The 12,483-nt window shown below is 41.1% G+C and overlaps 1 protein-coding gene across 1 annotated transcript; it reads right to left on the reverse strand.

Annotated features, from left to right (window-relative positions):
• Window positions 1-3,392: 3,392 nt before the first annotated feature.
• NDUFV3 (NADH dehydrogenase (ubiquinone) flavoprotein 3, 10kDa) lies at window positions 3,393-12,346 on the reverse strand (the record flags this gene model as incomplete). The annotated part of the gene is made up of 3 exons (XM_009572034.1): window positions 3,393-3,559; window positions 7,849-8,733; window positions 12,260-12,346. Coding segments are annotated over 3 exons (1,139 nt in total), but the record flags the coding sequence as incomplete, so codon positions are not given.
• Between the last annotated feature and the right edge of the window lie 137 nt (window positions 12,347-12,483).

The following is a 12,483-nucleotide window of genomic DNA, read 5'->3' on the forward strand; positions in this document are numbered from 1 at the left end:
TAAAAGTGAGAAAACTTGTGGGTTGAGATAAAGACAGTTCAATAGGTAAAGCAAAAGCCGCGCACGCAAGCAAAGCAAACCAACGAATTCATTCACTACTTCCCATCAGCAGGCAGGGGTTCAGCCATCTCCAGGAAAGCAGGGCTCCATTACGCATAACGGTGACTTGGGAAGACAAAACGCCTTAACTCCAGATGTCCCCCCTTCCTTCTTCTTCCCTCAGCTTTATATGCTGAGCATGATGTCATATGGTATGGAATATCCCTGTGGGGTCAGTTGGGGTCAGCTGTCCCGGCTGTGTCCCCTCCCAACTTCTTGTGCACCCCCAGCCTACTCGCTGGTGGGGGGGGGTAAGGAGCAGCAAAGGCCTTGACTCTTTGCAAGCACTGCTCAGTAGTAACTAAAACATCCCTGTGTTATCAACACTGTTTTCAGCACAAATCCAAAACACAGCCCCATACTAGCTACTGTGAAGAAAATTAACTCTATCGCAGCCAAAACCAGCACAGCTTGTAATGACTAAAGTGATCACGACAAACTCTGCTTGCATTACTACTTCTGGACCTCGGATTGTGGGTTTTTGACTGCTGGCTTCATAAGTTACTTTTGAAGGATCTAAGTGGAAGGAAATTATGAAAAGCAATTTTATTAGCAGGAAACTTGTTTGCTACACCAAAAAAAACCCCCAAAGGACTTAAAGTTTGAAAACCGCTCCCTTTGACAAGGGAAGTAGTTGTTTCATCTTTTTAATGAGAAGTTAGTGGATTCCACTTTCCAGATTTTTATGTACTCCCACAGTAACACGCTACTTACACTGAAAACACCACTTAAGTTTATGCTAGTTCTGAAGAGCTGGTTTTCACAAAAACTAAGCTGAGACTTAATTTCTTTCTTTCACATTTGAGGTTTTCCAGGAATTATGTTAATATGGATTATACATTCTTTAAAGCAAGGTCCCTGACTGTATCTGACAAGTGCGTAGCACAGCAAGATAAAGTTACTCACTAACGTTACAGAATTTGAGCATATTGTATTACATCCTGCTGGAAATTTAAATGCTAGCATATGACTCAAACACAATAGCAGCTGGTAATAGCCAAGTACAAAAAAAATGAAGCCTTTTTCATTGAAGTCCAGGAAAACACAACAGTGGAAAAAAGACTTAGTGCCCTTCCTCACATTATCTGCCCTTCCCGGAGCAGGCTGGTTCACTGAACAGTACAAACGTAAGACACGCACCGTAAGTACCAGCAGAGTTACAAAGTTACTTGACTTCCAGGTTGATTTCAGAGGTGCAGAAAAGATGACCAGAAGACACTTAGGCAGGATTACACAGATAGGAAGGGCATTCACCATTAATTTTTGCTGTAATCGTGAAACAAGGGTAGCAAAATGCCTAGCCCAAATACAGATTACAATCTCCTTAGCTAGAAATGCACCTAAGGAGAGCGCAGGAGTTGACTGAAAGCAAGAAACACTTCTGTTTCAACCCACTCCTCCTTAGCTGACTAACTCGGTGTTTATAACACCAGCCCTCCTTAGAAATGAAAAGGGCAGTAGGTGAACAAGTCTGACTCCAAACAGCTAACAATCCCAGCTACTGTGGGTAGATTCAGTGAATACATAAGCATATTAATGGACTACATTCAACTTTTACTGTTTAGATTCTATCTGATAATTTGCAGCCTCCTTCCGTAATGACAAAACAAATAGTTAGGAACACCGTTCAGCACCAACGCAGATCTAAGCTACAGGGTTCAGGTTACGTCTCAGCTAATAACAAAACACAGCAGCTTTACTGGGGCCCTCCGGTGGACCCTTAATAAAGGAAGACCCTTTTCCTTATTCTTTCATGTTTTTAATGTTAACAGCAAATTTCTTTCCCTTTTACAAGAACAGCGTACGCAGTACCACTGGTGTCTCAAAGTGACTTTCTGCTCTTTATTCCCAAGCACGTGGATTTATACATTTGCTGATTTCATAGTTAGAGTCAGTAATATGCTTTTTAGTTTTTACAGGACAATAAAATTGCTTGCCAGAAGTTCCCAACTTAGAATTCTACACAGCAGATTGATGTAGGCCTCTTGATCCTTCTTACCACATTTTTGCCAAGTTGGAGTATAAAATAGCTGTTCTACTAATTGCACCCAGGGATTTGCGTCCAATATCCAGATAGACTACTAAAGCTGACTCCGTTTTCCCTTTGATCTTGCATATTCTGTTGCTTGAAAGAATACAGACAGGTGATGGAAAATGCTGGAGCTATTGCAAGTACAACTGCTCAAAGACCAATTAACACCAAAAAAACCCAAATGAACAAGAAGCCAAAATGGAACTAAACCCACAACAGCTGGTGGTCATCAAGGCAGTTTTCCCAGAGGGCAGAAGACTGTTACTAATAGGATGGAAATACAAAATTTACTGAGACCAACTGTAACCACTGATAACATATATTGAGAAATGCCTCATTTCTCACATTTTCTGCAGAGTGAGAGTGAAGCTGGACAGCAATCTTAACTTTTATTGTGGGGAAAAAAAAGTGGGAACTGAAATGTAGTCCCACTGAACAATTAGTACCAGGAGCTGATTTTACCATAATGCTATTTTCATCACATTTAAAAATAACATTAAAGTTATACATACAGAAATACGTTATTTCTCAGAGTTTAATCAATGTAGTATATAGTTCATTAGGAACTGCCCACTGAGATTCCCTTACATTTTAAATTATTTCAAGTACTGCAGAACCTGGATGTTAGAACCCCCAACAGAAGATTAAATGAAGCTCTATGTTCTCACTTTACAACAGCAGAGGTTTTGAGATGTTTCAATCACATTACATAAACTTACATGCCTCTACTAACACAAAACATACACTCTTGCCACAGGAGACAAACACTTCTTATGCTGTTTCCAGCCAATGATTTTAACTTCAAATCCAGAGTAAACATAACCTCTTCAGAGCTGGGAACATGTTTGTGTGCAAGGAGAACAGCCCGCTGCATTACACTGAGAACACCACCTACTAAAATCATGGCACATACCGAACAGACACATGCACAAGGGCCATTATGTTCTTTGACATGGTACTGAAAGAATGGTCAGTATCAAAAGTTTGGGGACATTGAAAAGTCAGGATTCTTTTACACTATCACAAAATAATATATATTGAGAGGTAGAAAAGCTATTTTTATTCAGTGATGGTTCATATGCAGCTCATTCATGTCCCTCAAAAAGTGAGGGACGCCAAGAACCAAGAAGAGCCGTTCAAAAGCACAAGCATAAGTTATCATGCATTTATTTATTATCTGATTTATAATACAAATGAAGCAATAGTGCTAAATAGAATAATTTATCATTCTGCCTAGGCATTTGTTTTAAATGTGGTTCTTTCAGTGCCTTGGTGATGGTCTTCCAGAAGATGGCTGAGGCTGCCTGAATTTTGAGAGAACCGCAACAGAATCAACAAAGGTATAAATGTTATACTCGTGATGCTGAAGGTTCTTGTAAGTAGAATTATCGAATTCTTCTGGAGCAGGCTCAGCAGCTGCTGTGGTCTCTGTGAAAACAAACAGTAACTGGTGACTATAAGGATGCCACACCAGAGGGCAATATTCTTAACTACTGAGCCAACCTTCATACACTGTCAGATCCTTCATTCAGTCAACATTTAAAAAACAAAAACAAAAACAAAACCCTCAGCTACAACAAAAGGATAAGTTTACTAAGTTCTGCTGGTACCTTGTCCAATCCTAAAGCAGCACGTTAGTATGCAGTAGGGGAACAGGAATCAGTACAAGTCATTTAATACAGCACAGGTTTTCAAATCCAAACTACCACCTAATGCTGGGGGACGATAGGGCAGAACATTTCATTTATATTTTGAAGATATATGTCTGCATTTCCTGGTTTTTTCATAGCCTTGGTTTTCACTCCAGCCAGAACAGTAGGTGACATTCTTAGCAAGCCAGGAGAGGCAAAGAAGCAGTACAAATGATATATCATCATGTCAGACCACGAGATACAGCTATTAGAACTACTTTACAGATTGATTTTTTTCCATGGTGAGAAGTGATGGAATTATTGAGATCTCCACAGTTTAATTTCAACTGTGGTTATACTGAACAGCAATATATCAAGAACCTTTGATGTAAATTTCCTTTCTTCTAAATATAATCTTCTAAACTTTGTATCAGCTCTTCTTCCTAAAAGAATAACCTAATAAAGTTATTCAGAACTCCTTACTTCACATTAAAGCCAACATTAATTCTTACACTTTTAGAGTATTATGCAAATTTAGGCAGTACCATTTACATAAAAGGTTCCTGTTACGGGCTGATTTTACAACCAAGGAAATTGCAAGAAATAAAGCTTTACTCCCAATATTAATTTATTCTCATATACCTAGAGTTTTAACAATAGGAAAGACAGAAGTATAATCTAGCGAAAAGCTTTGTCATATAAATTTGTATGTAGTGGTTTAGGTTAGATCGTATTAAGCTTCTTTTTGCAATACACCCACCTACAATAAAAATACAAGAACTCAAGCAACTGAACACCCTTTAATTTCCCTTTAATTATAATGTAATTATTGCAATGCAATGCTATCAGTTTAAGAGCACATATCCATAACATCTAGCAAGACTTGCTTATAAAACGCAATGTAGTAAGCCATGGTTTCAGCAAAACAACACACACAACCTATGAAAGGAAATATCCCTGGGCCTACTGCTCAGTTCCTACTGAGACAGCTCATAGGAGACAACACTACAGATACAAAAGCCAGATGATGGGGTCTTTGCGGCAAATAGCCCCAAGAACAGGCAAGCGTAGGCAAGTGTACATTCAACCTGCAAGAGACAGTTGTTCCAAATTAAAAGACAGATGCTCAGGAAGAAAAGCAGATGGAGTGTCATTTTTCCTGCCCAAATATACTGTACTTGGCTTCTTGAAGGAAAAATTTATCTCTGAGTTCATCCTCCCCATACTTCAGACTTCATCTACGCTTTCTCTCTTAAAGAGCAAGCATTTCACAGGATGTTCTTCCGAAATGAATCAGACGTACACTTCTGCGTTACCATGCTACTATTTTGCTACTTAGCTGTAAGTCAGCAGTTTTTGCTGACTGCTTAGCATGCCTGCTCTACAAAGTGGATGACATCACCTTAACATCCAGGTTTGTAATGGGAAAAATTGCTTTTACAACTCCAGTGTGCCTGCTGCAGAGTTTACAGATGAACAAAAGAACACAGGAACAGGACAGAAGTACAGATTACCGAAGATTATATTAACTGTGAACATTAAACATGGAAAAGCAGTAGCTGTTCTCAAAGAAGGCCTCAAAAGGAAGAGAGAACAAGATACGCCTGGAGATACCAGTAACGCTGTTGAACATGGTGTAGCTAGGTTTGACTCTTTGCTACCCCCAGGCACCCAAAGACATTTCATCAGCAGTAAAAAGGTGCCTGTACTAACCCCCACCTCTCCTACAGCCACTGCAGCAGAGTCCTCTAGTTGGGGCGCAGCACATACCCAACAGAAACTTTCCTGCTGTCACAGCCTTACCACCTCCACAGAGCAAGAGGAGCTCAACAGAAAAAGTGCTGTTTTCAGCAAAGCCAGGTCCTACCCAAAAGGGTTTTGCTGGTGTGGTTATGATGATGATGGATCTGAGGCACAGTGGTACTATTGCACCATCGATACAGATCTGCAGGAAAAGTTTGTCACCTGGTCTTAACCTTACTCTGGATTTACAGCATCAGAGTAGGGGAGGCTGTTTCATAGCTCTTCAATGTGTCGTAATCTTCACCTTGAATAATTAGCACATTCTAAGACCGAGTCCTCCCTCTCATACTTGAAGTTAACTGAACTAATTTTTGGGGTCTTCATGTCAGCTTCAACATGGGAAAAAAAATAATGCTTGAGCATCTAGAAGTGCACTGTGGATGAATGGGGAGAAAAGCATTACCTGTAGATAACCACAAATAGCCTTTCCCAATTTTTTTTTTTTTTAAAGAAAGCTTCTGCTGCTGACTGCAAGGAGGAACAAGTAAATGAAAATGTCACTTGCAAACAGTGTTGCATTTTACCATTTGAGTTGCGGTCAGGGAAGAAGGTAAGCTTAGCTTCCAACTCTTAAAAGAGATCAAATTATGAGCCGACTAACCCCTTAAAACAGAAGGCAGGTCTTTTACTCAGCACTGTATCCTGGAAACCGATGTACAAAAGCAATTATTTGTCACTTAACCTGGTTAGACACTTCAGAGAGTCACAGAATGATTGAGGCTGGAAGACACCTCTGGAGGTCATCTGGTCCAACCCCAAATACTCAAGCAGGGTCAGCTAGAGCAGGCTGCCTAGGACCATGTCCAGACAGCTTTTGAATGTCTCCAAGGATGGAGACTCCACCACTTCTCTGGACAACCTGTGCCCGTGCTTCATCACCCTCACAATAAAAAAAAAGTGTTTCTTGATGTTCAGGCAAAACCCTAAATTTCAGTTTGTAACCCCGTGCCTCTTGTCCTGCCACTGGGTACCACTGAAAAGAGTCTTACCTCTGTCATCTTTGCACTCTCCCTTCAGGTATTTACATACATTGATGAGATCCCCCCCTGAGCCTTCTCTGCCCAGGGCTGAACAGTCCCAGCTCTCTCAGGCTTTGCTCACAGGAGAGATACTCCAGTCCCCTCATCATCTTAGTGGCACTTTGTTGGACTCTCTCCAGTCGCTCCACATCCCTCTTGTACTGGGGAGCCCAGAACTAAACAGAGCACTCCAGGTGCATCTCACCAGGGAAGGATCACCTCCCTCAGCCTGCTCGCAACATTCATGCTCCTAATGCAGTCCAGGTTACCATTGGTGGTCTTTGAGCCAGCAATGTGCCCTGGCAGCATGTTCAACTTGCTGTCCACCTGGACCCCCAGAGCCTTTTCTGCAAGGATTATCACTTGAAGGATGATATCCAAGCAGCTTTACAATTATGCTGCTTTTACTTCCAAGTAGGCAAATTCTTTAACTCAAAGCAGCAACCAGAAGGGGGGTCTTAAGAATGGTATGCTGCCTAAGTTGAAAGGCAAGAATGGTAAGCCACCACAGATCAGGACAGAGCGGCATTTGCTATTGAAATACACAGAATGAGATCAGTAGGTAAGTTAACAGGACTGGTAGTAAATAAGAAGGGTAAGTCAGATAGGCAAGTATAGCTAGGGAGATGATTACATGGTGCACGATGCTCCTTCCTAAAACATACCACTGTCTCCTCCCCAACTCACTACAAAAACTGGGTTATAAGGTCAGCTCTGTGCTACTTCAACACGACTTGCTTACAACCTACCAATCTCAGAATCAATACCTGTTTCTGGCATCACACTATGATTTCTTGAAGTCTACTGAAATCTGAAACACTGCAAGATTTAAAAAAAAAAAAAAAGAGAAAGACAGCAGGATTTAAGCAAAAATCAGACAGCATCGAATTTGGCTCAGGAGAAAGGCAGCTACCAAATCCTTCCGAGAAAAGAGGGAAAACAAGTTTTGTCATATAAAACCCATGATTTTGCTCACAGTGGAAACAATCTTGTTCTCATTTTATAAGTAACTGGTTTATGAAACTATAAACACAGCGAAACGAAGACCGCTTCCTTTCACAGCGTAACTGGAAACTGAGTATTACTGAGCTCTTATAACAATTAGCAATAAACAAGAATTTATCTTCCAGAAAGTCACTGCTACACGGTTAGCTTCAGTATAAAGATCAGAGAATCATGAACAGAGAATATTTGTAAACCCTTTTAAGAAAATTAAACCCTAGCCCAGATGAATCAATACAGTTCAAACAATTTAAAGGTGTACCCTCTATTGTGCTTCTTTCTCCAGGCTGGACTCCTGCTTCCTGAATGGTCGTCTCCTTTGCTGTAGTGCCCATCACCAACATTGTGCTTTCAGAAGTCACTGCTTCTAGTTTAGAAGCAGTTACTACTTCTGCTTCTGACTCCTGTGACTCCATCACCTTTTTTTCTTCTCCTCTAGTTACCAGTTTTTGCTTTTTGTCTTCCTGAGTCACTGATGAAGCTTTCAGCTGAATAGCTGCTACTTGGGTTCCAATGGACTTTTTCTCCAAATAATCAGATTTATGAGTGACATCAGTCAGGTCTTGGCTCTCAACCGTACGTGGTTCTAAGACCAGCTTCTGCCGACCTACTTCTTTTGGAGTTGATTTTACTTTGCGGTCTCTTGCTTTGGATTTTGATGTTTCATGGCTGACTGATGTTTTAGAAAATGCGACCTGCTTGATAGGAGACCCATCAGTTTCTGTTTTCCATGGCTGCTTCTTAGCTACATATTCCTTGTGGGACTTCTGGGACAAGTTCTCTTTTGCTAGCATTGATGCCTTTACCGCTATGTTCTCAGAAAAGACGGAATCTCGTCTAGGAAACTCAACTTTGGTTTTAATGGCAACTTCTGAATCATCATGATCATTTTCTTCCTCGGAATCTGAGCTAGAATCTGAATCTGAGCTGGATGAAGATGAAGCTTCTTCCTCAGCTAACTCTCTCCTCAAGCCCCCTTCTGTTGCAGGCGTAGTGAGGTTTTCCTCCTCAAGGGAAGAAACAACTACTCGCTGAGGAAACGCAACCACAGTTTTTCTTGACATGAACATCCTCATGTCTTCAGCAGAAGGTTTTGAAGCTTCCTCGAGGTTAGTATTAGATATGCTCTCACCTTTGTTTGCAGATACTAGGAGAGAGCTAGAAGATAACATTTTAGGAAATTCAGCTGGTGCCTTGATGGCTAGCAGCTTGGTGCTTTCCTGTGGTGCCACTACATCTAGGAAATGGCATAAAGAGGATTATCATCATTATATCCGACACCACTGTTAATTAGTGATCTTAATCATACAATTTTAACTTTCTAAGATAACCTGGTACAAAAAGCAAATTGAAAAAAGTTATTATACTAAATACAAGCATTAAGAAGCAGAAAGTTTTAAGACATTTTAAGTTAAAGAAACCAGAGTTCTAGTTAGCACTTAGCAGTTTTTGCTGCTGTGATGCTGAAACTCATGAGATAATGCCTTTCGCTCCCTGCTTTGCCAGACTCCTCGCAAGAGCTGTTTTTCTCTGTGCTTCAATTCTGCATCACTGAAAATAGTTTACAGACACCTTCCTATCTCAGATGAACATTAAGATAGCTTGTTAGCCGAACTCTTCAAATATGGTGCTACAGAGATAATATTTGTCTATGAACAAGCAGGGAAGCAGAACACATAGTAAACAGACATAGCAATAGCCAGCTTCTTGCAATAGTTATCTTTAAAGCAGTAAGGAGGGATGACTCCCAAGAGACAAAGTAGCAGAATAAGAGATACCTGAGGCCATACATGAAAGTATTACACGTGTCCATGTGACCTATGAACTGAATTGTGTCTAACACAGTTTAACATTATTTCCCCAAGACTTTATCTCCTCCAGTCTTCACCGTCTCCACTTCCTATTTTTGATTTGAGACGTCTTTGTAAAACAAGTCTTAGAAGATCTCCTAATGCTTCACATTAGCCTGCCTTTATTTCTTCTCCCTCATGGATACTTTCGTTAAGCTAAATTCTACAGACAAGAAGCCAACAGTTGAAGAGAGAGTAGCAACTTTCAGGCCCTTTCAGAAAGTACCAAATACCTCTTGGATGCTTGTGCCAATGATATCCTCAAGAGGCTGATCAACAGTGAATAGTGTTGTGGTTACAGAAAACAGGAGGACAAAGAGGAACTGGGAGCACATTAAGAAGATACACCACCGCTGAAATTTGCTATAGCAAAGCCAACTCCATTATGAGTTGCACCACTTCCAAACAGCAGTGTAATTCAACAGATTTCCAGTCTACTGTGCAGAAAAACTGTTTGGAAACCCAGATCTACTTTATAAGGCCATAAACTAGATGCATTTTTCCCCCTTACTAGTATTTTACAGTAATACCTTGTATGATCCAAGGAGTTACTATAATTAGTTCTGAATAGAAGCAAGTCTTTAGCAATGTCCAATCACAGAAGAGACAGACACATGAAATTAAAAGCCAAGTATGTAAGAAAGAAATACAGAGTTCTTAACGTAAGTACAAACGAAAAAAGTATCAGTTTACTATACAAGTAATACTTTTTGAATAATTTCAGACACATACTTCTCTCTGCCAGACGGAAGGTGCAGGGCAGGGAGGGAGGGCAGGGGGAAGGAGAAGGATAGGCAGCCGCCTTTGAAAGAAGTCTGACTCCCTATGCAGACTGACACAGCCAAACAGCAGCCTGTAGAAACTAATGCGTGAGGAAATATCACTTAGGATTGAAGAGTTCTTCAAAGAAGCGTACAGGAAGGTCAAACTAGCACTAGAGTGCCCAAAGGGATGACAGACAAGTGAAAGCTGAGCAAAAGTTGAAGTAGTATTAATGTTAAGACATCGTAAGAAACCAAGAAGGCAGGTAACATTCAAATTGACCATTAACAGTAGGTGTTACTGGAAAAATACTTTAAACAGTAATATTTGGATACATGAAAAAGATACGTTTCAGCTTTTAATCATAAAGCCTAATAAAACTGGTACAGACACTCTAATTAGGGTACTTCAAACTTTGTACCACCTGATCTGTATTTGCATCGCTTTGTCAAAAGAACACATCCAAATCAGTAACAAGAATATTATTCCCAGATGCATTCTTACTGATGCTTGTAACATCAGTATCATTATCGGAACATGTTTAAAACATGTTCGCACTCAGAGAGGTGGCACTCAGAAATTACAGGTCTATTCCCCATCACTGACTTCATAAGTAAACATGACCATTTTATCAAAGCAAAGAAAATTTGCACACCCTGTTCCAGCTAGAATCTGAAAAAGACAGCTGCATGCTATACACCCTAACTAACCTTAACCATTTGCAGGGGAAGCAGCTGGCTGAAAGAGGTGGCCTAACAGGTCTCCTGACACCTTCTGAAATCAGAGCTGCAGGACAACGAATCTAGAAACTGATGCTGAAGTACATCTCAAATATGCTTATAATAATGCAAAAAAAAATTTATAATAAAAAGCGATTTGTTGTTCAATCAAGCTTATATCAAACTATGCAGCAAAGGCTTTCTTAATGAAACAAACAAGCTTTTATTTGCCCTGGCATTTAAGAAGCTAACATTAGAAGTCAAATGTCTGCATTCCAACTACTCTTTCAGTGATCTTTTCAACAGTCAACAAGTCTGATCACTCCTACATATGGTCCCATGGAGCTTTGCTGTTTAAGCACCTGGATCTCTAATTTGGGATAGGAATCCTACTTACTGGATCAGTGAACCTCTATTTACAAACAGCATTTTGCACAAGATATCCCTCTCTGAAATTTGTATTCATGTTTTAACTTTGCTCAGGGACAGAAGGGGTTCAAATACTTCTGAACGTCAAATGCACTGCAGCATCCAATATATGCAGGTCCATATAGTGCCTTGCTTGCAAACCTGTGAGGCAAAAAGCATTATAACTAAATTTAATGCAACAGGGCCGCGGTAGTTTTCTGCAGCTTCTTGACACTGTTGCCTGGAGCAGATATTTGGATGTTGGAAGTCTTTCTTGGGATGCTTTTTGACCCTCATAATCCAAAAATTTCAAAAGACAAGGGGGAACATCTAGAGTTCAAAACCAGATTCTGCCCCTCATTAAAGAAAGTAACTTGCTACACTTGTTTCCACCAAATTTCAGGCAACTTGCAAAGCTTCTTTATATTAAGACAAATGTAACTAATGCTCTCCTTAAGTCTGGTCAACCATCACAGCAGCTAACATAGTAAGGTGAACGTAAACAGGAAGGAATCGTCAAGCTTGTAGCATGACCTATGAATATAAATATATCCCATGCAGACCCATTCCTACCAGACCTTTACTTTTCATTTTCCTACTATGTTTGAACAGAAATCTTTGTTTACACAGAGATGACCTTTTACTTTCTTGGCTGACGTAGCAGCTGTTCAGAGACATTGCCATGAGTTCTTCTTGCCTATTTAATGACAACCAGAGGGACCTGAACTTCAGACGGGCGCTCCCCGGTCCGACAGGCAGATAAACTTTTATGGTCTCGGCGCAGAAACCTCCCGAGGCTGGCAGGCTGCAGGGGAAGGCGGTTAGCTACCCTGCTGGTTTAGCACCAGAAAAGGAGGCTCTCCTACGAGCAGCCGTACGCCCTTTTGCTTTTATTTACACCCCACCACCGCTCAGGACGAAACAAGCATCTTACTCGTTGGCGGTGGCATCGTCCCGGAGCCCACCGGCTTGGTGCAGAGAGCCGCGGAAGGGGTCGCCCCTCGACCCCCAGCCGCAACACCTGCAAGGCACGGTATAAAACGAATGAACGAAGCGGGACAAAAACGACCGACGGGGCACAGGGAGCCCCGGTTGAGCTCGGGCGCCCCCAGGGCGCATGCGCGGAACCGCCGCCAGCCCCGCGCATGCGCACCTCAC

Source organism: Fulmarus glacialis, unplaced genomic scaffold (genome assembly GCF_000690835.1).
Source record: "Fulmarus glacialis isolate BGI_N327 unplaced genomic scaffold, ASM69083v1 scaffold11892, whole genome shotgun sequence".
NCBI classification, from domain to species: Eukaryota; Metazoa; Chordata; class Aves; order Procellariiformes; family Procellariidae; genus Fulmarus; species Fulmarus glacialis.